This window comes from Hyperoodon ampullatus, assembly GCF_949752795.1.
Source record: "Hyperoodon ampullatus genome assembly, chromosome: 3".
Taxonomy (NCBI): Eukaryota; Metazoa; Chordata; class Mammalia; order Artiodactyla; family Ziphiidae; genus Hyperoodon; species Hyperoodon ampullatus.
This window is the reverse complement of record NC_136916.1, coordinates 153,884,477-153,911,596: the sequence shown is the minus strand read 5'-3', so window position 1 is coordinate 153,911,596 and position 27,120 is coordinate 153,884,477. Positions and strand designations below refer to the sequence as shown.

The 27,120-nt window shown below is 48.1% G+C and overlaps 1 protein-coding gene across 4 annotated transcripts in view; it reads right to left on the bottom strand.

The window, feature by feature from the left end:
* Positions 1-27,120, bottom strand: part of ESRRB (estrogen related receptor beta) — a gene marked incomplete at both ends in the record, with an annotated part of 172,929 nt that overhangs the window by 19,259 nt on the left and 126,550 nt on the right. For 3 of the 4 annotated variants that reach the window (XM_079699497.1, XM_079699498.1, XM_079699499.1), the window contains one exon: positions 14,130-14,246. The exons of the other annotated variant lie outside the window; for it this stretch is intronic. In XM_079699497.1, the coding sequence (XP_079555623.1) occupies positions 14,130-14,246 (117 nt within the window). The remainder of the gene's footprint in view (positions 1-14,129; positions 14,247-27,120) is intronic. 4 annotated transcript variants of the gene reach the window in all.

The window sequence follows — 27,120 nt, the reverse complement described above, 5'->3', positions numbered from 1 at the left end:
GGAGGAGGCAATGGTAGTAACAACTCTGCTCACCGCATGTGGCTTTTGTGACAAATGACATCATAGTGGAAAAATTATTGGTAAATTGGGAAGTGGTTTCAGTAGCCGGGTGAGGGCATCACTCCCATGGCTCTGTGCTCTGACACCCACCTGGCACTTCACATGCCACCTCCAATTCAGTGGGCTCTTGGAGGGCAGGGCCCAGGTCTGCCCCATTTTCTGAGTTCTCCCTTCCCCCCTACACTGCCCCACAGTCAGGGTTTATCAAAGACCACTTAGGGTAGAGGGATCCTGGGGCATAGACCCACGCTGGGCTTGGGCAGACGGGCCCCCACCTAAGCTGCCCATACCATCAAAGGTACCCTTGAAGGCCCCGTTCAACTATTATCTCTACTGGGAAACCTCTCCAGACTCCCCTGGCAGAGCTGGCCACGCCATTCTTGGGCTCCCTTTGTTCTTCCTCTTTACAGCAACCAAGGTCAAAACAACTCTTCACCATCATACACTATGTGCCCATCTCCCTGGTGGACTGTGGGCAACTTCTGGACAAGGACTTTCATTTATAGTTGCAGCCCAAGCTCAGCACACAGTCTGCGGGCAGTAATCAAGTGTCTGAGTAAAATGACGTGCCTAGTTAAAATGAAGCTCTTCAGAGTTAAGAAACAAAAGAATCTCAGGGTCTGATCCTTGCTCCAGCTTCCATTTGTCTCTCCAGCCTCCAGAAATTCACTCTCTCAAGGCAGCCTATTCCTCATGAAACTTTCTCCTTGTATTGAGCTGAATTCTTTCTCCAGATCACTCCTTACCCTGCATCCCATCCAGCAAGACCACCTCACTTCCATAAGACAACCCTTTATGGACTTGAACATCCTTGGGCATCCACCTTCTATGCTCAAGTACCCTTTATGTTCTACATTTGTACAGTGTTTTAGGCCAGCCACCTCCTCACCTTCCACACATTTGTCTGTATTGATGCGACCTGATGCGAGAAAGGTCAGCCCCTCAAGGGCAGAGACAGTGGACAGAGGTCTGAATTCCTTTGCACTCTGCCTAAACAGACATTGGTCTATGTTTATACTTATTATCTGCCAATGTGTGTTTTTCTGGGGACTTCCCTGGTGGTACAGTGGTTAAGAATCCGCCTGCCAATGCAGGGGACACGGGTTCGAGCCCTGGTCCAGGAAGATCCCACATGCCACGGAACAACCAAACCTGTGCGCCACAACTACTGAGCCTGCGTGCCACAGCTACTGAAGCCCGAGTGCCTAGAGCCCGTGCTCCACAACAAGAGAAGCCACCGCAATGAGAAGCCTGCATACCGCAGCAAAGAGTAGCCCCCACTTGTTGCAACTAGAGAAAGCCCGTGTGCAGCAATGAAGACCTAAAGCAGCCAAAAATAAATAAATAAAATAAATACATTTATCGAAAAAAAAGCAGCCCCTCCCCAATAGGTAATACAGCAAGATGTTGTATCATAAATCCTTTAGAAGTGGATCACCAAATACTAACAGTTGGATCTGGCAGACATTATTAGTTTCCTACCCAATTTCATTCCATTCCCCCTCTTCCATGCTAACAGAGACTGGATTTCCTTCATAGGCACATAGGGCTTTCTTCGTAGAGAGCCCTAGCCAGTCCCAGCATTCCTGTTCCCCACTTTCCCAGGTAACCAAGGCTGGTCATATGACCTGGTTCTGGCCAATGGGATGTAAGGTGAAGTCCATGGTGGGGGCTTCTGGGAATGGTTTTGCTTTTCTGATAAAAGAGACAGACATAGTTGGTGCAGCTCTTTTTGCCCTTCTTCTGCCCTGACCTGGAAGATGAAGCCTAGAGCTGTGGCAACCACCTTGTAACAATGAGGCAGCTATGTGAGGACACCAAAGAACACCAGAGAAGAAAGGCAGAGCCTGAGCCCTTGATGCTGTGGCTGAGAAGCCTGTGCAATTGGCCATTTCTGGTCTTCTTCTTAGGTGGGGCAATCAATCTCATTTATCGATGCTTAAGCCACTAGCAGTCAAGTTCTCTGTAACTTGCAGCAGAAAGCAATTTTCGCTGATAAAATGGGCAATTACTTTTTAAATTAGAATGCTTAAGTCTTACAAACAGCAAATGGAAAAAAATAAAGGCAGGGACTTGAACCTGAAATAAGAGTTGCCTTATTGTTTGTGTTCTTATATTAGTGAAATATCTAAAAAAGTAGGCTCAGGGAGCATATTAAAATACTAATTAACTTAAAATTGCTGTCCAGGATTATTAGATTATATCATCTTATTGATACTTTCTGAATTTAAAAAAGCATCAATAATATTCTCATGTAAAGTATACCAGAGCTCCAAATACTATAATAAATACTTATCCTTTGTTTTAACTACAGTTCAACACTGTTTCATCTTTTAAAATGTGCAGACCAAAATTTAAGTATTCATAAGTGTGTCATGGGCTTCCCTGGTGGCGCGGTGGTTGAGAGTCTGCCTGCCGATGCAGGGGACGCAGGTTCGTGCCCCGGTCCGGGAGGATCCCACATGCCGTGGAGCGGCTGGGCCCGTAAGCCATGGCCGCTGAGCCTGTGCGTCCGGAGCCTGTGCTCCGCAACGGGAGAGGCCACAACAGTGAGAGGCCCACATACCGCAAAAAAAAAAAAAAAAAAGCAAAAAAAAAAAAAAAAAAAGTGTGTCATGAATACGTAGTGAATGCTCAATAAATGTTAGCCAATATAATTATGATTAAAAATATCAATACTTCACCCTTGAAACTGTTCCGTATCTTGACTGCATCAAAGCAAATATTCTGGCTGAGATATTGTACTATAGTTTAGCAAGATGTTACCATTGGGAGTAACTGGGTAAAGGGTACATGAGATCTCTCTGTATTATTTCTTACAACTGCATATGAATCTACAATTATATCAAAATGTAAAAGGTTAATGAAAAATTTGTTTAACTACTTGTGGAAATGTAACCTGGCGATTCCACTCCTAGGTCTATACTCAAAAGAATTGAAATCAGGACCTCGAACAGATACTCATCTGCAAATGTTCATGGCGGTATTATTCCCAATAGCCAAAAGGTAGAAGCAACCCAAGTATCCTTTCTTTTATTTTCAAAGGTCCTTTTTAAATTAAAAAAACCTTTTTTTAATTTTAAGGTTTTTTTGGCTGAGCTGTGTGGCTTGTGGGATCTTAGTTCCCCGACCAGAGATCGAACCCAGGCCCTGGCGGTGAAAGTGCCAAGTCCTAACCACTGGACCGCCAGGGAATTCCCCAACCTAAGTATCCATCGACACACAATGCGGAATTATACGTACAATGGAATATTATTCAGTCATGAAGAAAAAAGAATGAAGTTCTGATACATGGTATGGCATGGATGAACCTTGAAAACATTATGCTAAGTGAAATAAGCCAGACACAAAAGGAGAGATGTTGTGGGATTTCATTTATAAGAAATAACTCGAATAGACAGAAAGTAGATTGGAGGATCCCAGGGGCTGGGGGTAGGGGAGAAAGGGGAGTTACAGTATAGTTTCTATTTGGGATGATGAAGAAGTGTTGGAAACAGGTAGTGGTGATGGTTGCAAAACACTGAACGTGCTTAATGCCACTGAATTTTATGTACACTTAAAAATGATTTTTAGGGAATTCCCTGGCGGTCCAGTGATTAGGACTCAGCACTTTCACTGCCGTGGCCCAGGTTCAATCCCTGGTTGGGGAACTAGGATCCCACAGTCACACAGCTCGGCCGGAAAAAAAAAAAAAGTTTTTAAAAGGTGAATTTTGTTGAATATGTTTTGCCACAATTAAAAAAACAATGTAATATACCTAAAACCACTGAATTGTACAGTTTAAATGGGTGAATTATATCTCAATAAAGCTATTAAAAGATTTTAAAAAATACTTCACTTTTCTCTGATTAGTGGAATTAAATAACATAAAATGTATGAAACATAGTAATGTGCTCAGTACACAGTAGGCCCTCAAGAGTAGTCTCTTTCCTTTCATCTGCCTATGAAAGTGGTAGTGTCTGCCTTGAACTGCTAGCTTTCTTCATGGGAAGAGACAGAAACACACCCCCTTAGTTATAACTACCGTAGGTCAGATGTGTTAAACAAAACTCTCAAGAAACTAAGGTTCAGAGAGGTTGAATATTGTGCCCAGGGGCACACAGCGCCAACACAGGTACTCTCTTGAATATGCTCGGCTGCAGCCATATAGCCCCCAACCCCCAGCAGTCTCATCACTAGGCTGGTGCCCCTGTATCTGCAGTGTCCAATCCCACTTCCCAGCTCAGGGCACAGGAAAGAGCACAGAAGCTGCTGGGCTGCTCTGGGGATGAAACTGCCTGCGGGGAGCGGGATGGGGCTCCCCCAAGCCCCTGCCCCATCTACTGACCTATCCACACTGCAGGCACGTCAGAGCAGCCAGAGCCTGCGGCTGCCGCGTCCTGGATCAGATGTCCATTCGCTGACTTGATAAGATCAGGCTTCTGACTTTTTTCTTAATGGAAGTAAAATAATTCCTGCTTCCCTCCAACTCCCCCCCTTTCTCCTCGGTCGCCCTCCCTAAGCTGGATGAGATCCCAGCCTTTCGGAAGTAAAAATAGCAGAGTGTGCAGGGGTGGCAGCGCGGGGGGCGGCAGTTTTAAGTTTCTTTCTTTTATCCCAGGCACTAAAAATAACCGGTTAAAGCTCAGAAAAGCGTGGCCCTGCACCTGGCCCCCAGCCTGTCCCAGGTGCTGCCCCGTCACATTTCTCTTCCCACAGGAAAGGCTCAGACAAGGCAGAGAGGGAGAGGTTCTGAGCCTGTGTCCTTCTCCTGCCTCCTCTGCAGAGCTGCTGTCCTAGACGCTGCAAAGCTGTCATGGTCAAGACTCTTCTCTTCCCCTTACCTAGAAACCCGCACCCCCCCACACACCCAATTTAATGTCCTTGATTTATTAAGGATGTGTGCAATGCTTTACAGTTTACAAAGCTATTTCCATATGTCATTTGATCTGTGTAACAAAATTGAGGGAAGGAGAACACATGATGATTATTATTACTCCCATGTGAAAACTGAGGCTCAGAAAGGTCAGGTGACTTTCTCAGGGCCACACAGCCAGAAAAGGTCTGAGGGAGGATCTGAACCTTAATCTCTAAGTCCTATCTCCTTTGCCCTGAACTTGAGACCCCCTACCCTGTATGATTGTCAGAATGCCCTGAAAGCCTCTGAACTACACAGACCTTAAGGACTTACCCACTTCGAGGTTCTAAGTCAATAGGGGAGATGTACAGGAATGGATAATTTTGCAATGCTCCTCTAATGATTCTGACTACCTACCAGGTCTGGGGAGCATGCACTAAACCTATTTTATGCAGTACTTTTGTCTAACCAGTGTTCCTTCCAGGAGACTTAGGTGTTGACTCTCTACCTATAAGTTCTACCAAACTATAGCTGACCCATCTCCAGAAAGAGGAACAAACCACACAAAAGTTGATAGGAGTACTCTGGGCTCCTGAGGGCCCAGGGGCTGTGGGTCACGTGGACACGCTGATGGACACCCCAGACCAGCAGACTGCCCTGCCTAAACACTCATCTACACCCCACGCACGATCTGAGCTCCCTTCAGCCACTTGTCTGGCAGGAGGTCCTGGGTGACAGGTGAGCTCACCTTGCTGCCTCTGAGAGGACAGGTATCTCGGGCTGCCTCTTACCCTGGTGCCATATCATAATGGTGAAGAGTGCCTCACTCCTGACTCACTATAAGCTGAGAGAGCCTTGCAGGTGGACAAACACACATGCCACCTAATATTCCAGGGCTTGTGCCAGCTGCTCCAGGATGGGTTAAGATGGTACTGGGTGATGAGACCCTGGCCTTCTGTTTATTAAGGAAGTGTCTGCTCTTCTGCTGCTCTCTCCTCTGGACCCTTCTCACCCAAGGCACCATGTCTCCAAGGACATTTCAGTAGGGCTGTGCTATCCTTGCATTCCCAGCTGCCAAAAAGTCTCTAAAACTGAACACCTAACCAGGAAAGACTATTTCAGCTCAGCCTCCCTTTCCATTCCCTTCCTCTTTTTCCCACTTTGAGGAAGGGCTATAGGCTTTGCTACTGGCCAAGGCATCTCAATGAGTTGGATTGGGCTTCTTAGAAGGAATTCTTGTATAACCAAGGAGACTAGATTCCACCCAGCTCTGTTAGTTACTAGCTGCATGGCCTTGGGCAAATCACTTAAACTCAGTTGCACTAGATCAGTCATGGCAAAAAGCTGTCAGCTGTGCCACCACCCTCCATTTCCTAGTCTGTGGCAGACATTGCTAATCAGTCACAGCACTCTTGCCTACTGATCCCAGGCGCTGCCTAAGAAGACTTTCAATCATGCATCCAAGGCAGCTGCTCCCCACCCTCAGTTGACAGTCAGCTAAAAGCAATTTGCCATCCTGGAGCCAGCTCATTGTACTCAAAAGTCAAGTCCAGCAGGATCCAAGACCAACATGGGTAAGGCAGATTAGGAAAGCATCTTTACAGTGGTAGGTTAAGTAAGTAAGTAAGTAAGTAAGTAAATAAATAAAAGGTATTTTAATGACACAGAAGTGCAAACCATAAAGGAAAAGACTGATACATTCAATTTATTAAAATTACTAAAATTCATCAAAGGATGCCATAAAGAGAAGAAAGCTACAAATGAGATCTTTACACCACCAGCTACTGAAAAAGTGACTCATAAAAATGACCAGAATATATAAAGATTTCTAAATAAAGTAGAAAATTTGGGAAAAGGCTCAGACAAGTACCTCACAGAATACAACTCTGTTTACTCCTTTACATACTGTCTGTTGTCTGTGGCCACTTTCACATTACAACAGCAGATTTAAACAGTTAAGACAGAGACCTTTTGGCCCACAAAGCCTAAAATATGTATCCGGCTGACTCCTATAATACAGAAATGAAAATAGATGAATTATAGCACCATGCAACAAGAAGCATTCATCTCAGAAATACTGATTAAAATAATTAAGATGCAGAAGAATACGTATAGCATAATTTCATTTAAAACTGAGAAACATGATATGATTTGAGATACAAATATATGATAAAACCATAAAGAAAGGCAAGAAAAAATAATGTGAAATCAGGATAATAGTTGCCCCTGAAAGTAATGAATGCGGGCTCAGGTACAGAGGGACTCTCAAAAGTAAGGGTAAAATTTCTTTTTCTTAAACTGGGTGGAAGGTATCAATATTCTTCCTACTTCACATATCTTTTTGGCAAATGACAATGCCTGTCCTTTAAAATATGTTATTCTTTTCCCATCCCAACATAGTTTTAGCTGGACACATGGCATCCCAGCTAAAGACTACAATTCCCAGACATCCTTGCAAAGATGTGTGGCCGAGTGACTAGATTCCACCAATGGGCTGTGACTGGAAGGAACTTGTACCACTCTGGGTCCTGTCCTTCGAGGGATTGGATATAGGCTTTTCTTCCTTTTGGCTGCCTTGGAGATGGGTCCACAAGTGGAAACCACTTGCTAAGGATGGCAAAGCCATCAACCAGTCCTGGATCACCTTAGACATATTGGACTGCTACATGAGAGATGAGAGAGAATTAAAGTTCTATCTTGCTTCGGTTTGAGTTTTTTGCTTTGAGGGAGGAAGGGAGTCTCTCTGTACAGAAGTTTAGCCTTACCTTAACTAATATAACATACTATAAATATTTTTCTGGATCTACTTGATGCTTACTTTAAAATATATATATATATTATTTATTTATTTATTTTGGCTGCGCTGGGTCTTTGTTGTGGCACGCATGTGGGATCTAGTTCTCTGACCAGGGATTGAACCTGGGCCCCCCGCGTTGGTAGCACGGAGTCCCACCGACTGGACCACCAGGGAAGTCCCTTGATGCTTACTTTTAAAGGAAGTGTTTTGTTTGTTTTCATTTTTATTTTTAAAGTGGATAGATATATAGTAAGTGCTGCCAACCCTTCAGGAAAGTTTTGTTGAGAAAGGGAGAAGGGTAAGGTAGCAGCAGCTGAACAGAGATAAAGTTTGGATCAAAATACATTTGTGGGTTTTTAAAATTAAATTCTGTTTGGGTGCAGATGAAAATGATCCAGCAGTGAGGAAGGGTTTGATGGGGTTGGAAGCAGACATGATACTATAGGAGTGAAGTCCCTAATAAAGAACGAGGAAGGTGATTCAGCGCAGAGATGGGGAGACCGGCTTTTTTTTTTTTTTTTTGCTGTACGCGGGCCTCTCACTGTTGTGGCCTCTCCCCAGACTGGCTTTTGATAGGAACAGAAATACCTCTAAGAAGAGTGAAGACAGAAAACAAGTAGGTAGGTTTGTGGATTCAACAGCAGGAGGTTTAGAAATTCCCCACTTGGGCTTCCCTGGTGGCGCAGTGGTTGAGAGTCCGCCTGCCGATGCAGGGGACGCGGGTTCGTGCCCCGGTCCGGGAAGATCCCACATGCCGCAGAGCAGCTGGGCCCGTGAGCCATGGCCGCTGAGCCTGCGCGTCCGGAGCCTGTGCTCCGCAACGGGAGAGGCCACAACAGTGAGAGGCCCACGTACCGCAAAAAAAAAAAAAAGAAATTCCCCACTTGACTGCTTCTATTTTCTCAAGCAAATATGAAGCAAGGTCATCAGCCAAGGAGCAGGGAAAGAGGCTACAGGAGATTCAAAACTGCCTTCTGAAACACAGACGAAACCAGTGATGTAACATGATGCAGAGTATCTTAAATCAGTGACTAACATTTTACTCTGTGGTACAACTCTAGCGGTTTTCCCTGGTGAATCAGGAGCAAGATGAAATAGCAACTAAATACTATCATTCCTATTTTACAGAGGAGGAAAGGGATGCTTAAAGAAGTTAGTAAATCACCCAAGGAGCTGATAAATGGTGCCGCTGGGGTTTTACAGGGTCTGTATGACCACTGAACCTGTTATCCAATGTCTGACGAGCCAGAGCCCTGAATGAACAGTAATAAGGGCTCAGCACAGACAAGACCATCTCCTGTGACTTCATTCAATTAACACTTCCCCAACCAGAGGTCATCAAGTCATCGTGCCTGAGTGGCCCAAGGCGTGAGGCCATACGGGAAGATCTTGTGAGGTGTCCGATGTGTGTGTGTGTGTGTAAGGTGGAAGGTGGTTCAGGGGATACAAACAGCCATCAGAGTTCTTGGGCTCTAGTTCAAAACTATTCTTTGAAGTGCTCAAGAGTTGTTTTGTTTCAGAACACTAATGTATTTTGGAAAAGAAAAAGAATTTTTCAAGGCAAGTCATCTCTCATCCTCTTTCTTCATTCACAGGGCCAGAAAAGTGGTATTTCTGGCATGGGCTAGAGGCGGGATACTCTATAAATACAAAGCCATTAAATCCCATGCAGCGGGAACCTGATCAGGGCCTCCTTTTAATTTCCTGACATGAGCTGGCCACTAACCCAATTACCCAGAATCCCCGGAGGAGCCCTCCGCCTTCCCAACAAGCACAAAGAGATTGAGAGCGTATTGCATGGATGTCAGCCCAGCTTTCTCTGAAATCAAATATCTTTTAGAAAACACTTGGGGAAAGGCAGACCAGGGGCTGAGGGGAGGAGGAAATGAAGCGGGCCCGGGAGGCTGGTGGCCTGAGGGAGGTAAAGTGAGGTGAGCAGAAGAAGTTTGCAGGGACAGTCTGTGCGGGAAGATGTGCAGAATTCCCGGATGGATGGGTGCCCCCTGTGACATGCAGCAAATGGTTCTCCAGGTTCTCCTGGCTTAGAGGCTGTCAGGCCACACCCTCACCTATCTGGGGAGAGCTTCTCCATGGTCCTCCCAAGGGACCTTTCTCATCCTCCTTTTAGAGCCCAGACGGGGTCAGCCTAAGGCAATGCACCTCTAAGACTCCCACCAGCCAATCCAGGAGGAAAATCAAGGCAGCTGGACACTAGTATGCCCCACCTAACACAATGGGCGCAAACGAGAGTATCTTTTTTTTTTTTTTTTTTTTTTTGCGGTATGCTGGCCTCTCACTGTTGTGGCCTCTCCCGTTGCGGAGCACAGGCTCCAGACGCACAGGCTCAGCGGCCATGGCTCACTGGCCCAGCAGCTCCGCGGCACGTGGGATCTTCCCGGACCGGGGCACGAACCCGTGTCCCCTGCATCGGCAGGCGGACTCTCAACCACTGCACCACCAGGGAAGCCCACAAGAGTATCTTTGAATCCAATACTACTTTAACACGCCCAGGAAGCTGACATTTTAAAGCGGTCCCACAGCAGATCTTACCAAGGAGTTGACCCACCTGGTCCTCACCTTGACCTAGTGATAAGAGAGCAGGTTTCAACACCCCTGCTCCACAGGTGAAGAAATGGAGGCCCAGGCTCGTAAGTGAGAAATAATAGGCACAGCAAGGATACCTAAGAGCCAGGAGGGGACACAGGCACTGACTCCCAGCCCAGAGCAGATTTTGTATTCAGTTTCTTATAAAGAGAATCATCACTCTTTTCTCTGAAAATACAGAGTTTCATACACGGGATTTGCTTGAAGCAAGACAGACCCTTGGACATCACCTGTGTTCCACAGCCGATGCTTCCAGAACTGACAGCAGCCTCGAGGCAGAGGCTGAGCCAAAGAAAGCCCCACTTCTGACCTTTTCCCTGGCAGTTGCTGGGTCCCCCCAAATCACGTGGCACTCTCTCGGGTTATTTTACTTAAGAAAGGAAAGACCGAATAAGGCATCCAGCGCTGCCGGACAGAAGAGGGAAACAGCGTTCTGATGTGTAGGTGAGATGGGGTGGCGGGGAGGCTGGCCTTCCATACCCCCCTTCTCCATCCCCCTCCCCCAGAAGACCCAGGACCCCAGCCCCTGGCTCCCGGATGTTGAGGAGCCTTGAAGATGGGGGTGCACCTGGGGAAGGCTGGGGTCTGCATTTCAGAGTCAGGTCAGAGTCTGAGGGAGACAGAGGGAGGCTGGGCGCCTGCACATGATGGGGGGAGGGGGGACGGGCACCTAAACAAAAGCAGGAGCCAGAGCAGCTGCCTGGCAGGGACACAGGCTTCTCAAGGAGCCACGCTCCTCTTAAGGGGCCGGTCCCCGTGGAGCTTCAGATCCCAGGATCTTGCCAAGGCTCTGTACTTCGGGGAAGAGCTTAAACGAAGGCGCTCGGAGCCTTTGTGTCATCTTCCCCCGTCGGCAGCGGGGGCAGGGCAGAGCCGGGGAGGGGAGCGTTCTGGTGACCGCCCTTATCCTGGGGCAGAGCTCCTGAGGGACCTCGGGCTGAGCCCCCGGGGAAGTTCACCTCAGCACACCTGCCCGATTCCTGCCAACAGCCTCAGATGCCCACCATGCGTGTGCTCCCCACCTGAGGCTCTCGTTCCCCCAGCAGCCCACACCATCATCCTGGGACACACAGCATCCATCTCACTCCTTTTAAGTAGCTGGCGGGGTGCCTGGCCTGCTGTTGCCGATGGATTGCGCCCCTGGCCACCTGCTTCCCTGCCTCAGGGATCCCCTCATCATTCCGCCTTTCTGGGGCGCCACTGGGAAGTACCCCTGCTCTCTTCCCAGCACTGGGTAGCCCCTCAAGAGACTCTGCTCAAAGGTTGCAAGGTGGTCCAGGGATTTCAAGTGGCGGTCCCCACTTTTTCCTTATCTCTCCCTCCCTGCTCATAATCCTGGGGGGAGGGCGAGGTGGCCTGGGATTGGAAGCCTCCCCACCCCTGACCTGGGCCATGGGGAGCAGACACAGCAGAGCAGGGAGAAGCTCCAGGCTCCAGGCTCTAGGACCAGCTCCCCTCAAACCAGCGTGAGTCCCTGCAGGACTCAATTTTGTCTCCCTTCAAATTCAGGAGTATATTGATAGCAATCAGCTTCTTCTGTGCCAAGCTCCTCAGACGCTGTGAAGTGAGCCAAGAAAGGCTACAAGCTCCAACCAGGAAAGGTTGTTGGACAGCCGGCCCCTGCCTGAGTGAGGGCCCTCACACCTGGCTTCCCAGAACATCCTTACAAACTTAAGAGCAGAGTCTCTCCAAGGCTGACAAAGCCTTCGGTTGCTTCTCAGCAGCATGCAGAGGGGGAAGTCAGGAGACCAGCGCTGAGGCACGCTTCTGAGGGCCTCTGTGCCTCAGCTTCCTCATCCGTGAACCCCAGGATGCTCTGGAGGAGCAGAAAGAACCTGGTACAGAAGACAGAGGACCTGCTGCAGCCACTAGCTGGGGTCACACCCTGCACAGGGGTAGACCAAAACTGGGGAGAATCAAAATGAACAGACACGGTCTTTCAGCAGGTCCAGTGCAGCCTGTTTCTAATCTAGGAAGAGAGCTGTTTCTTCAGTTGGTCCCCCCGTGGAGCAGCTAGCATGTGAATAAGAGCTGAGGGGCCTCCTCCACCTCAAAAGGGTTGCATGAAACAACTAGTAAGAAATGCAGTTTAGGGGCTTCCCTGGTGGCGCAGTGGTTGAGAGTCCGCCTGCCGATGCAGGGGACACGGGTTCGTGCCCCGGTCTGGGAAGATCCCACATGCCGCGGAGCGGCTGGGCCCGTGAGCCATAGCCACTGAGCCTGCGCATCCGGAGCCTGTGCTCCGCAACGGGAGAGGCCACAACAGTGAGAGGCCCGCGTACCGCAAAAAAAAAAAAAAAAAAAAACTGAAAAAATAGAAACACAGATGTGCCATGTTGACAAAGGGGTGGTGGAGGAACCGGGCTCAGCTGAGGTGAAGGGGGCGCCCGGAATGGAAAACGGAGGGAGTCCCCGATTTCCACATTACAACAACGTCCAAGTCGTCCTACTAACAAAGCACCTTAGATTCCGGCCCTGTTCCCAGAGGGCGCCTGGAAGCCAGGATGGGAGGAGGGCCTCGGGCTCTTCAAGGCTGGGCTGGGCTACAGAAGCCCCTCCCAGTGAGGGCCTGCATTCCAGTCCTGCCCCTTCCTCTTCTCTCCCAGCCCCTCCCTCTTCTCTCCCAGCCCCTCTGGATCCGATAATCTGATCATCAGCACACACCTCTTTTCCTGACTCTTCTCATTTCTGGAAGGATCCCAGGGCCCAGATCATAAAAACTGATCTATAGAAATTTCCACTGGCTCCCCTTGAAAGCAGGGGAAGGGGAGAAACACACACACACACACACACACACACACACACACACACACACACACACACATACACTACCCATCTCCAAAAATGGCACTAAACGAGACTCATCAGCCTGAGCAGATCAACAGGGAAGGTGGTGCGGGAGACCAGAGCCGTGCTGTCCTAATAATGAGAGCCACAGGTCACTTACAATTCTCTAGTAGCCACACTAAAGAAGGTAAAAAGAAGCTGTGATATCAATATCATAATATGTTTTGTTTAATCCAATATGTCCAGAATATCATCATCTCAATATGTAATCATTTAAAAAATTATTACCACGATATTTTACGCTCCTTTTTATCATCCTAGTAAGTCTTCAAAATCTGGTGTGTATTTTACACTTAGAAGACGTGGCTCACGCTGCCGTGTTGGATGGCAGGGCTCTAGAGGAGAAAGAGAGGCAAAAGGCAGAAAAAGGAAAGGGAAGAGAGAGGATGGGGCTGGGGGCAGGGGACAGGAGGAGGAAAACACTGGCCAGGTGACAGCCATGTCCTGTGCACCTGCTGGAAAACAGAGGTTGACCTTGGCAGGTGAAGGGTACGTGACGTGTCATTCTGGGCCTCAATGTCTCTGCTCTCTGCATGCCCACACTCCATGGGCCACTGAGACGTAATAAAGCATCCCAAGCCTTCCTTCCCAGGGTGGAGAGCATTCTTGACCCCGACAAGGGCCTTCCGCAGAGTGCCAAGCCAGCTTTTCTAAGGCCCAAGTGGGATCATGATTCCCCAAAGGATCTTTAATGGAGAACTTCCAACTCCTGTTCCCCAGCAGCCTCCCAAGAGCGCGGAGAGCTTTAGCTGCACACGGGGACTGGAGGCTGCACACCTGCCTGCAGGGTGTGTGAGACAGGCAGCCCGGGGGGCAGGGCCTTCACCCGGGCTACAGGGAGAGACCTGTTCTCGTGCGCCGCTCAGGGAGAAGGTCCTGAGCTTGCTGGCATTTCCCGGGTGTCTGAGACTTCCCGTGGGGAGAAGAGCTTGCCCAGGACCCAGGCTTCGGTTCCGCCTTGCATGGCCAAGCGGGGCCTCTTACCTTCCTTCAGCATCCCCACTTTGAGGCATTTCATGAAGCGACAGGCCTGGCAGGACTTGCGCCTCCGTTTCGTGATCTCACACTCGTTGGTGGCCGGGCAGCTGTACTCAATGTTCCCTGTAAGCAGACACAGAAGGGTTGCCAGGTACTGCCCCCATCTGCCAGCCACAGGCTGGATGGGGATCCACCGACCAAATCACTACTCTCCAGCCCCGAGGTTCCCACAGGGCAGTGGTTCTCAAAGTAGGAGGTGCTCCGAGACACGTGTCAGGGTGTTTCCTACTCTCTTAAATACAGAGACCCCAGTGCCAGAGGTCGGCCAGGCAGCCACAGCTTTGAAGAATGGTCACCCACAGTTTTGAAGCCACCACTGAACTGGGACATCAAAACTCACTGAGCTAACATTTTATCCCAAGCAGAGAAATTTTATCCCACTGCTGACCAAAACGTCAGTGTGGCCCACCGGCCCTATGCCCTCCAGCCTGGGCCCCAACTCATGGGAAAAACCTCTTGGCAGCTCTGAGCCCGCAGGGACCAGGGCCTGCATCCCACATCCAACGGCAGAGGCCCAGGCCACCCAGCTTGGCTGACCTTGAGAAAATCACTTTCCTCTCACTGAGTTGCAGTTTCCTCATCTGCAAAATAGTGTGATATCTGCTAAATGAAGGATTGAGCAAGATCAGGTATATAAGATTGCTTTAAAAATTGTAAAGCACAGGGGCTTCCTTGGTGGTGCAGTGGTTGAGAGTCTGCCTGCTGATGCAGGGGACACGGGTTCGTGCCCCGGTCCGGGAAGATCCCACATGCCGTGGAGTGGCTGGGCCCGTGAGCCATGGCCGCTGAGCCTGCGCATCCAGAGCCTGTGCTCCGCAACGGGAGAGGCCACAACAGTGAGAGGCCCGCGTACCGCAAAAAAAAAAAAAAAATTGTAAAGCACGATTTGACGTGAGCTGGTGATTTTTATAAGCACAGTTCATTGCTGCAGAGGGAAACTGTGATTAATTTTCCATGTCACCCCTTAACTGGGTGATAATAATGGCTTCCATGAACCTGACCCCATGCTCCTAGTAGGCTGTGAGCACCACGAAGGCAAAAGGTGTGCTGTTCATCACATCATCTCTATTGCACTGAGATCAACCCCTGCTGCACAGACGGCATGCAAGACAAGCCTTCTGAATAAAAAATCTACCGAATCCTCATAGCAATTCCATGAAGTAGGTACTGATACCATCCCCATTTTACAGATGAGAAACCTGAGGTTTACAGAGTGGTTCTGTGCAATGTAACTATATGAGTCTTCTTCAGGATGAGCTGATCTTCGAATGCTCTGGGGAGGCCATTGTCCCTTTTCAGCGCCTCTTCCTGAGAGGGCTGACAGCATGGTCGGGAGAGGCTGCAGCTGCCTTTCTAACATAGGGGCACAGCATCTGTCCTGAGTGCCCTTACATGTCTGCACTCATGTCACCAATGTGCACTGTGCAGCTATAACAAGCCTGGAGGCCAAAGGAAAGGCAATGGGAGGGGAAAGGGACTGGAATTGTTGGGGGTGGGCAGAGAGACAGGCAAGAGAAAGATACAAGTGCAGGACAGCGGACCACTGTGCTGTTTTGGATCTTATCATGTCTCCTTGGCCCCTGTCCCAGTCAGTGCAGTCTGCTTGAGTCTGTGGTTTTCAGAGAACAGACTCTGCACTAGTGCAAACCTTTCATCCCAACACCCATCCAGCTGCCACCTTCTCAGGGAGCAGGGACAAGTAATGCCCAGCAAGTTGCTTGCCCAGATTCCCCTCCCGGACCCAGCTCACCCAACAAGGACACTGCCTGGCACAGAGCAGCCTCCGAAAGGCCACTCCCAGCCCTGCACCGTGCTAGAAAGGACAGCTCCAGGCCTGCCTGTGCCCAGAACCCCCCCCCCACATAACCTATCCACTTTAGCAGCAATAACAGCCACCTTCATTGTGCACCTGCTGTGAGCGTGACCTGCCTCAGCTCCCTCCATCCTCACGACAACCCTCTGGGACCCACCAGTGCCCCATCTTACAGACCAAGAAACTGAGAGTCAGGGAGCTGAAGTGAGTTACCCAAGGCCACACAGAGTCCCTGTGCCACCCCTGCACCCCACAAGAAGCTTGGGGACTTCAGACAGGCCCCTATGCTAACCCAGCTACTGAGGTGGTCTAGAGGAAGGGGAGAGGGGCTGTCCTCAGGCGTCCCTGTGCCTCAGCCTCCCCAGGTAGCATTTGGATTTTCTGAGAACAAGCATGAACCAGGTTCCACCACTGACAAAAGTGTTTTGAGGTACTGAAATTATTGAGCCCCAATTACAAGATGCCTAATGACACTGAGTACTCACAACGTCCCAGTGAGGATTCCGATCCTCAGTTTGTACAGGTGAGAAAACTGAGGCTCACAGAGGGCAATCTGGCTGGAGCACCTCACAGATCTCTCTCTCTCTCTCTCTCAAGTCCAGCCGGCACCACCTTTCTGTGCGGAGGGGGGCCAGAAGTCATCCTCCGTGCTGGAGGATGGGAGGTAAGAGCAAAGGGGAGGAATAAAGATTCCGTGTGCCCCTCCCTTCTATTACCTGACCCTAACCGTTTCTTAGGTCACTCTCTTTGTGACCTCTTGGGAAATAATTTCAATATTCACATAAGCATGGTAAAATTAAAAAGAGAAACAGGGGAGGGATAAATTAGGAGCTTGGGATGTACAAATAAATACTATTATATATAAAATAGATAAACAACGAAATAGGTACTGATACCATCCCCATTTTACAGACGAGAAACCTGAGGTTTGCACAGGTTTAGCACAGGGAACTATATTCAATACCCTGTAATAACCTATTATAGAAAAGAATCTGAAAAAGAATAGATATATATGTATACCTGAATCACTTTGCTGTACACCAGAAACTAACACAACATTGTAAAGAGAGAGAGAGAGAGAAAGAAACAGAAAGGAGGAAATCCCAAACGTAAGCTAGTTCATCCAGGTCTATCTGGGCTTAGAAGGTTCTGTAGAATTTGGCCCCGCCTCCACCCCACTCCCCTCCTCTCTCTCCAGCCTCACCTTCCCCATTGCTCTGCATAACTATCAGTTCCTGGAACTCAGTGACCTCCTAGGCTCCCAGGCCTTTGCTGCTTAGGACAAGGCCACTCTGCTCCCTCCGCCTCCTCGCCTGGCCTGCCCGCACCTCCCGGTCCCCCTTGGGAAGGTGCTCCTTCTCTCCATCACCCGGTCGCCACCGTGTGTCTCCTCCTCCCAGACCAGCTTTTCTCCGTAGTCCCAGTGCCTGGCACACAGTAGGTGCTCCATACACACAGAGCTAACACTGACGAGAGCTGGTTATGAAGCAGCTGCGGTTCTACTTTTCTTATGTTGAATCTTTAATTTTCCCAACAACACTGGAGGCAAACGTCTTCCTCTCCATCTCACAGACGAGAAAGGTGAGCAGAGCCCAGGACGAGGCAGAGCCACGACCTGAGACCAGGGGGTCTGGCTCTGCTCTGCTCTGGGCGGCGAGTTTACAGGGCCTGGGGCCTGGGGCCTCGGGCCGCTGTGGGATGCCACTTGCAGGTGGCTAACGCTTCCCGTTCACTGGTCTCAGCCCCCCAGCCAGCCTGTCAATCCCTTGAAGGACAGATCTTAGGTGGTCACTCCAGCAAGGGGTCCATAAGTATCTGTTGATTTGGCACTGCTGCTCCCCCAGGACACGAGACTGAGCATTAACAAGAACCTAGGGATGTTCTTGACTCTGTGCGTGTGGCTGTGTGTGTGTGTGTGTGAGAGAGGGGGAGAGATCTAAGTTTATTTATTTATTTTTGTTCCTTTCAATTTGTTTTATGGCCCCAGCGGCTGGCTGCCAGCAAAGCCAGGCTGGTGGCCTTGCCTTGTAATTTCTGTAAGTGCCTCCTTGATAAAGTGATGAGATTAATTCATCAGAATTCCTGTGGTCTCTGGAGGGCAGTCTAGGGGAGCACAGGAGCAGGGAGGGGCGTGTACACACACACACACACACACACACACACACACACTCACTCACCAGGGGCTGAGGGGTGGCAGGGTTGGGGATGGGCTCTCACAGGACAAGGACACAGCCAACATCTAGCATAAATTCAGAGTTCTAACCTGGGAGTGTACCCAGTATAGACATATGCAGACTCTACCTCAGGCAAATCACCCAACTTCTCTGGGCCCCAGCTTCCTCATCTGTAAGATGGGCACAACATGTTCCCAACTACACAGTCCTGCGGATTCAGCACATAAAGGGCTTAGAGAAGTGCATGCACTGGGTGGCAAGCAATCAAAGTGAACATGCTTATTTTTACATCCATTAGGGCTGCCAGGGTACATAGAGCCAGAAGACCCCAGGGTGAGTCCTTTCCAGGTGTCAGACCTGAGGCCAGCCACCCCTTCTGCCATTTAAGAACATTAGGACCAGGCTTCCCATAGATAGACCTCAGAGCTGATGCTGCCTGTGGGAGGGAGGGAGTCAGGAATGATCTGGATTTCAGTGTGACCTCAAGGCACAGGGGAAATCCCCACCATCAACTCTCTTCAGTCCTGTGCCCCAGGAGAAGGAAAGCCCAGGGGCATCCCCATCAGCTGTCCTGAAATAGCTGCAGGAAAGTGGGCGGTCCCCTCCCTGGGGCTCAGGGATGGGGGCTGCAGAGCTTAGATAAACAGCTCTTGAGGAATTTATGGGCTCAGAGGCTGCTGGCTAACATCAGAGCCTGGATGGCCACCATTTTTAGCTCTGGAGTGACAGGGCTGGGCTGGGAGTCACTTGGTTCCACTCCCTTATTTATCTCACTCCTGGAGGACAGAGACTCCCTTTCATCTCTGCATGGTCCACTGTCCTCAGCTCTCCACCCTTCCCTCCTCCTTACCGTCCAGCCGATGATCTCATTCATGCCACGGGCTTCAGTTTATGTAATTGGCAAGGACGGGCGGCAAGAGGCACTGTCTGTGCTTCAAACCCTTATATCCATCTGCCTGCTGGATACTTCCACCTGGAATTCCCTTGGGCTCTTCATACTTCCTCCACTTGAACCCATCCTCACCCAGACTTTTTCTTACTGTGTTCCTTGTCTCAGCAAAGCTATCACTAAGCCACCTGCCACCTGGGTCAGAAACTGAGGTGGCATCCTAGACTCATCCCTCTCCTTTACTTCTAAGGTCCTTCTCATCCCACTTGCCTGATATTTCCCGCCTCCTTCCCCTCCTGACACAGCTAGTTCCCATGCCCGTCATCTCTTGCCTCTCCTCTAATGCACTTGCTTCCTCTTGTCACCATTGCCTTTCCAATCAGTCTACCCTCCACACCGCCCCTGGAGAGACATTAATAACTCCTGTGCAAAATGCCTTGATGGATCACCCACGTATGTCTGCATGGCTTCCCAGGAGCCCACTAAAGGGCAGTAAGGGAGTGAGAACAGTCACAGAAGAATGAAGGAAGTCAAAACCAAAGTAACCAGAGGGGATTCCAGATAAGAAATAAGCCCTTGTACCGCAGAACCTCAAAAAGCCTCAGGTGTTGAAGACAGTAGAAGATGGAGTGAGGTATGGGAGTAAAAATGGGAATTTGCTGGAAGTCTGTATTTAAGGAGTACTTAGCAGCCACTACAGGTGGCCACCAAGGATCTCCCCACAGCCTGCACGAGAGAAGACAACTTAATCTCTGGAGAGTATAAGCAAGTGAATCCGGACTCAGGGACCCCAGGCAGAAGGGAAGCTGAAGTTTCCGAATACTGCATACCAAAGAGTGAGACCGCCCAGCCCCACTCCCCAAGTCCACTCCCAAAATTCTAGCAGGCAGACATCTACTCCACACCCTCACTCCCACCCTCCACTCCCCACTCTCCTAGCCTGAAGATGGGAATTTATAGCAATCTTCTCTGGAAAAACAAATGACATCAGAGAAAAGACCAGCAGGTATAGGGGCAGGACAGCAATAAAGACACAGACATAGAGAATGGACTTGAGGACACGGGGGAGGGGGAAGGGTAAGCTGGGACGAAGTGAGAGAGTGGCATGGACGTATATACACTACCAAATGTAAAATAGACAGCTCGTGGGAAGCAGCCACATAGCACAGGGAGATCAGCTATGTGCTTTGTGACCACCCAGAGGGGTGGGATAGGGAGGATGGGAGGGAGGGAGATGAAAGAGGGAAGAGATATGGGGATGTATGTACATGTATAGCTGATTCACTTTGTTATAAAGCAGAAACTAACACACCATTGTAAAGCAATTATACTCCAATAAAGATGTTAAAAAAAAAAAGACCAGCAGATAAAAAAAATAAGCCAAAGGAAAGCTCCTTCTACGCTTTTTATCCCTGTTTGCATTTAAGACAGCCAAGGATTATCACTACATCTATGAAAAGCTTCAATATAAAAACTAACCAAAATAAACAGGGGGAAAATATGTGGGAAGAAACCAGGACAAAGCAAGAAGGAGAAATAAACCTCCACAAGCAATACTCAGTATACTGTTGACTTGAGAAGATAAAAATACTGCATTCATGAAACAAGAACAGCATGCAATAAAGTATAAAATGGAGTTCATAGAAATTAAAAATACAAAAAAATTCCAAAGAATCACCTAAGCAGCCACTCTAAAATAGAACAAAAAATCAAAGAGATGGACAATAAGCCAGAAAAGAAGTAAGAATTAGAAGATTGGTCCTGGAAACTCAATATCCAACCCTTAGGAGTTTTTGAAACAGAAAACAGTGGAGAGGAAGTTATCAGCAAGGGAGAAAGGAAAGGCGAGAAGAGGGGAGGGACGAAAATGTCTAAGACCAGAAGCATATGAGTTTCCAGATCAAAAGGCCTGCTGAGAGTCCAGAAGAACGAATGAAAAAAGACCTGGACAGTATTATAGAGGTGGAGAACAAATCAGTGGCTGCCAGGGTCAGGGAGGGAAGAGAGAGGGAGGTGGTGTGGCTGTAAAAGGGTAGCACCAGGAATCCTGTGTAACGGAACTGTTCTGTATCTTGACTGTGGTGGTGCTCACAGGAATTTGCAGTGATAAAACTGCATAGAACTTAACACACACACACACACACACACACACAGATGAAAGTGTACAACTAGTAAAATCTGAGTCAGGCTGATGGATATCAATGCCAATTTCCTGGTTGTGGTATCTTGCTATATACAGTTATGTTATATAGCCCATATGTGTTATGTCATATAGCTACATACAGTTATATATGCTACATTGTTATGTAAGATGTTACCACTGAAGGAAGCTGGGTGAAATGTATGGGATCTATGTACATGGAATCTCTGTAATATTTCTTATAACTGCATGGGAATCTACAATTACCTCAAAACAAAAATATAATAATAATAATAATAATAATAATAATAATATTAATATAGGACCTTCCCTGGTGGCACAGTGGTTAAGAATCTGCCTGCCAATGCAGGGGACACAGTTCAAGCCCTGGTCCAGGAAGATCCCACATGCCGCGGTGCAACTAAGCCCGTGCACCACAACTATTGAAGCCTGCGTGCTCTAGGGCCTGTGCTCTGCAACAAGAGAAGCCACCACAATGAGAAGCCCGCACACTGCAATAAAGAGTAGCCCCAGCTCACCGCAACTAGAGAAAGCTCATGCGCAGCAACGAAGACCCAATGCAGCCAAAAATAAATAAAATAAATAAATTTTAAAAGAAGTATCTGAAGGTACTAAAAAAAAATAATAATAATATAAAGACCTATACACACAACATAGATTTTTTATCATGGAAGACAAAAAAAAGATCCTAAAAACTTTCAGCAAGAGTGTTAAAAACAAGTCAAATGCAAAGGATCAAGAATAAGATTGGCCACCATATCTCAAACCATAAGGGAAAAAGCCCTCTCTGTACACACACAAATACACAAAACTAGTGCACATACTCACCACTCTTTTTTTCTTCTTAGCACTCATCACCTGACTTTTGTTTATTTAGCTTGTTTATTACCTGCTTTGTTCATTGCTGTTTTCCAACACCTAGAACCATGTCTGGGAAAGAGTGAGGCCTCAATATACATTTTCTAAGTGCATGAATCAAACTTCTTGACAGCAGCACTAGAAGCTAGAAGACGAAGCAGCAATGGTGTCCAAATTCTGGGGAGAAATTATTTTCAACTAGCATCTAATGTATGGGTTGAAGGGTTGAGTAAAGCCATTTCCACACATCCAAGATGTCAACAATTTTACCTCTCCTGTGCCTTTCTAGCATGAGCTTCTCCCCCACGCCCCACCCCAAAAGGGAAGGACCAAAAAGAGGACAGAGGATCCTACCAGGAGAAAAGTCAAGGGGACATCCAGGAGGAATTGGCAACAGACAAAGAGATTTAACCAAAAATTGTGATATAACCATATTCAGACAATGGGAAGATGGGAAATGTATGTGTTGGGGTGGTTTGTATAATGGGAACTAACTCTTCATCTTCCATAACAGGAAGTCAAGAAATAATGTAAAATTGCTGTCAGTAAGTATAGCTGTAAAATCATAGTAGTAACTAAGAAGACAAGGGGCTAGAAGAAAGATTTTCTTAAATGGCTAACTCTAGATCACGGAGGGAAAGGAAGAGAATGGATAGGGTCAGGGACTCTTATTTTTCATTATTAAGAGTTATACTTTGGGTCTTTTTAAACTATGTGCATACATTATTTTGGTAAAAGTGAAAAATTAATTTAAAATTAATTTGCTCATTGTGTAAAGATGAAATCTAACCTCCAGGGAAAAGCACATCGGGCCCTTTATGATCTGGCCACCTCTGACCAGTCCACTGTAATCTCCCTCCACCTAGGCCCCCAGTTTGTAGGCTCCAGAAAACCACATGGAGCCTCTGGGCCCTCTCATACCTCTCTCTAGCTGAAACCCCTCCTGGCAAACTCTTCCACACCCTTGGAGCCTCAGCGCGCATGTGGCCTTTTCAGTGCCACCCTCTTCCCTTCTGTCCCAGGTAGGCTTACATGCCCCTTCCTGTTTGCCCCCATAGGCCTCATCCATCACCCCGCCTGCCACACACACACACACACTGAAAGCAACGAGCTTAATGTTTCATAATCAGGATTTTGCATGCTGTCCTCCCTTCTGAACTGCGCGCTTACTGGGGATAGAGATTGTTAGGTCTTTCATTTCTGTATCTCAAGTACAGTGTCTGCCCCTTGAAGCACCCGTTGATCAAGGCAAATAAATTGAAAGCAAGAGTGCCCACCCAGAGAAACCTAGATTCAACAATGACCTTCCAGTTGTCAAATGCAATCCCCTCCCTTGGGCCTTCCCCATCCGGGTCCTTCCTGAAGCAGCAGACACCCATCACACCTCTTAAAACCCACTCTGTTAGATTTCATCTCCCTTCTCTCCAGGGACTCTTGTAACGTCTCTGATCGCTTCTATATTTATTGCATAGAATCTAAGATGCTTTTGATGGTAAGATTGCACCATTATTTTATATCCCACCAAGAAAGAGAGGAAAAACATCTGCCAATCAAAGTATGGCTGTGCTTCCTTGCCACTAGCATTTTCTTTTTTTTTTCTTATTAAAAGAGCTCTTTGAGACTTATTGATAGATACAGATTTGATCATACAGCATTCTTGTGCATACATGAAAGGGAAAACATAAGAAAAATAAATTGAAGATATTGCTAAAACTTCTCAGAGTGTGACTCTTCTGAATCCTTTTTGATCAAAGTCATTGTTTTCGTGTTTTTCCACAGAATGGTCCTCTTTGCTAACAAAGGAGCTGAGGACGCTGTGCTTCTTGAGTGTCCCTTGTTCTCGTAGGGGTTTCCTTCCAGGTCACTGGCCCCTTTCTGCAGGTTTTAATGTGCTTGTGAGGGCAGTGACAACCACATACCTCTGTCACCTAGCAGACAGTAATCGGCCCAATTCAGAGATGTTACATGGGGGAAATGTGCATCTTAGAACTGATAAAATATGGTATTTCTCAGTCTCCTTTCAAGGCTCTGACCCCTTCCTTTCACCAGGGTCCCTCTTCCTGGCGCCTTATCCCTTTACCCCCTCCTTCAGAGCAGCTTTCCCTAGAACAAGCTCTCCCAGAGGGCCTGTTAAATCAGAGCCTCAGATGCTGCAGGCCTGAAATCTGCATTTCTAACCAGCCCCCTAGTGAAGCCTGTGCTGAGGTCTGGGGACCATACTTTGAGAACCCCTGCCCTAGAGGATCTCATTAGACCCAAAACCCCACTTGGATTTTACTCTTGGGGTCTAGCCCTGCATTTCCAACTGCCCAGGTTAAGGCCTGTGAAATGATCAAACTCAACATGCCTCAGACTTCATCCATTATCCCAACCTCTCCTCCCTGCCCACCCCCCTTCCACCAGCAAAATTATTCTTTCTAGGTTTCTCTACCGCCAATGGCCTGACCATCCTCTAGTAGCCTAAATTAGAAATCTAAGAGCCAGTCTCACAATCCAGTCACTATTTTTTTATACTGAAATCACTCAAAATCCTAACCTCTCCTTTTAACCCTTCTGCCACTGTTAGGGTTTGGATGCTTCTAAGTGGACTGTTAACTAGATCTCTGAACTGGACTGCTAAAATTGCCGCCTAGTCTGCCGGCCCTTAGACTCTCCAATTTCCAGCCCATCTTCCCTATCATTGCCAGAATTATCTTGCTAAAAGGAGATGTGATTAATTCCCTGCTCAAAAATCTTCAATGGCTTCTCATTGCCAAGTATAAATAACAAATAACAAATCCTATTTATCTAATGGTTATCATATGCCAGGCACTAAGCTAAACACTCTACATTCATGTCTCATTTAATTTCTGCAAGAATATCCTAGGAGCAGGAACTATTTATTAGCCCCATTAGTCCCCTTTTATTGACAAGAAAATTAAGGACCAGGGAAACGAAGTAACTTGCCCAACTTGACACAACTACGAAATTGTAAAGTTGGGATTCTAAGCCAGGTGAAGCAGCTCAAGCAGAAATATTACTCTATACTTTTCCTTAACAGGGCCTGTGAAAACCTTTGACATCCGGTCCCAGCTTCTGTTCCAGCCCCTCACCTACCACTGGTCCCCTCTTCCTGAGCAGAGCACACTCAACTCCTGTGGGCCTCTTCCTGCTGTTCTTTCTACCAAGAATGTTCCCTTTCCACTCCAGCTTAAATGTCCCTTCCTCTGGGAAGCCCTCCCTGCTCTGTCTGGCTGTGTCTCACCTGACTTTCACCCTGGCTGTGCCTCTTGAAAAGAGGAACTGTGATTTGTTCTTCCTCTCATTGCCTCAGTGCCCGGCAGACGGCAATGTTTTGTGGGTTTCACTGACTCTTTTTATGCTTTTGTACAGATGAGGAAACTGAGGCCAGAGGATCCTAGGCCCTGCTCAAGGTCAGCTGGCTGGCGAGTGGCAGGGCTGGGACAGCACTCCACTCCGGGCTCCCACTTACTCCTGGCTTGTCTCTGCATCGCTGTCATAGTCTCTGTCCCCTGGGATCCCAGGCCTCATTCACCGGGACAAAAGGCCTGGAGGTGGTCCAAGGCAGGGTAACCCATCAATCATCCCCCTGCCCCTCTCCTTGGGGAGTTTCCTTCCAAGCCTGCATCGGGGCCCCATGTGAACAGAGGAAGCTCGGTGCCAGGGCCTCTTTCTTGCTTGTTCCTCCTCATCTTGAGCTACTCAAGGGGCCTCCCGGTGACCTGCAAAGTTGGCCACTTGCCCTGGGAACACAGGGAAGGGGACAGGGCGGTTTTACCCTCTGCACAGCCCCTCATGGCCACGCAGCATGTGTTGTCATCCCACCTAGAAGAAAATCCAAGTGCTGCACTCACCATGGCCTGAGTTTTGTCAGCCTCTCAGCCCCGTCTCCTTCCACTTGGCCTTTACTGACTCATAACAGCCACAATGGCCCTCCTTCTAGTCCTGACACAGATCCGCTGCTTCCCGTGCCTGGAACGCCTGAGCTTCCCCTTACCTTGAAAGTCGCCTTCTTAGCACGGCCTTACCGAATCCTCAGACTGAATTAGACCCCCTCTCTCAGCCACCTTTGCTCTCATCACTGGTTTTTCTCTTTCACAGCACTCACCTGGGCCTGTCATTAGGCCTCTTTATTTGTTATCGTATATACTGTCTGCCTTACCCCCGAGAATACAAGGCCACAGAGTAGGGCCCATTGTTCTGTCTTCAGCTCCCAGCACAATGGTTGGGACTCAGTAAAGTATCACCAAAGAACTGAACAAGTGCTTCGTAAGCTCAGATGTAAGGCAGGGGTTTTCCCCCAACACTGTCCTTTAGAAAAGAGGAAGTGGGTTTCCCTGGTGGTGCAGTTAAGAATCTGCCTGCCAGTGCAGGGGATACAGGTTTGAGCCCTGGTCTGGGAAGATCTCACATGCTGCGGAGCAACTAAACCTGTGGGCCACAACTACTGAGCCTGCGCTCTAGAGCCCGTGAGCCACAACTACTGAGCCCATGTGCCACAACTACTGAAGCCTGTGCATCTAGAGCCCATGCTGCGCAACAAGAGAAGCCACCGCAATGAGGAGCCCGCACACCGCAATGAAGAGTAGCCCCGCTCACCACAACTAGAGAAAGCCTGCGTGCAGCAACGAAGACCCAACGCAGCCAAAAATGAATTTATGAATTAATTAATTTTTAAAAAAAAGAAAGAAAGAAGAGGAAGTTGCTTAATATCTGCGTCTTTGTGAAGTCTCTTATCAGAGGTACTGTGTCACAGTCACTTCATATTGAACAACTGCTTTTTGGGGAGACTCAGTGCCCTGAGAAGACCCCAATCAAGGCTCGTCACCAGACTGAATCAGTAACAAAGGCAGAAAGAAATTTAACACAAATTTAGTTATTGCTGGGAATACGAACCATAATTAACAAACACTGAGAGTTAAAAGCATTATGGTACCTGATACGTTGTGGAAACCATGACTATAAATTGACCCAACTATATAAAATAGGTAAACAACAAAGATCTACTGTGTAGCACAGGGAACTATACTCAATATCTTGCA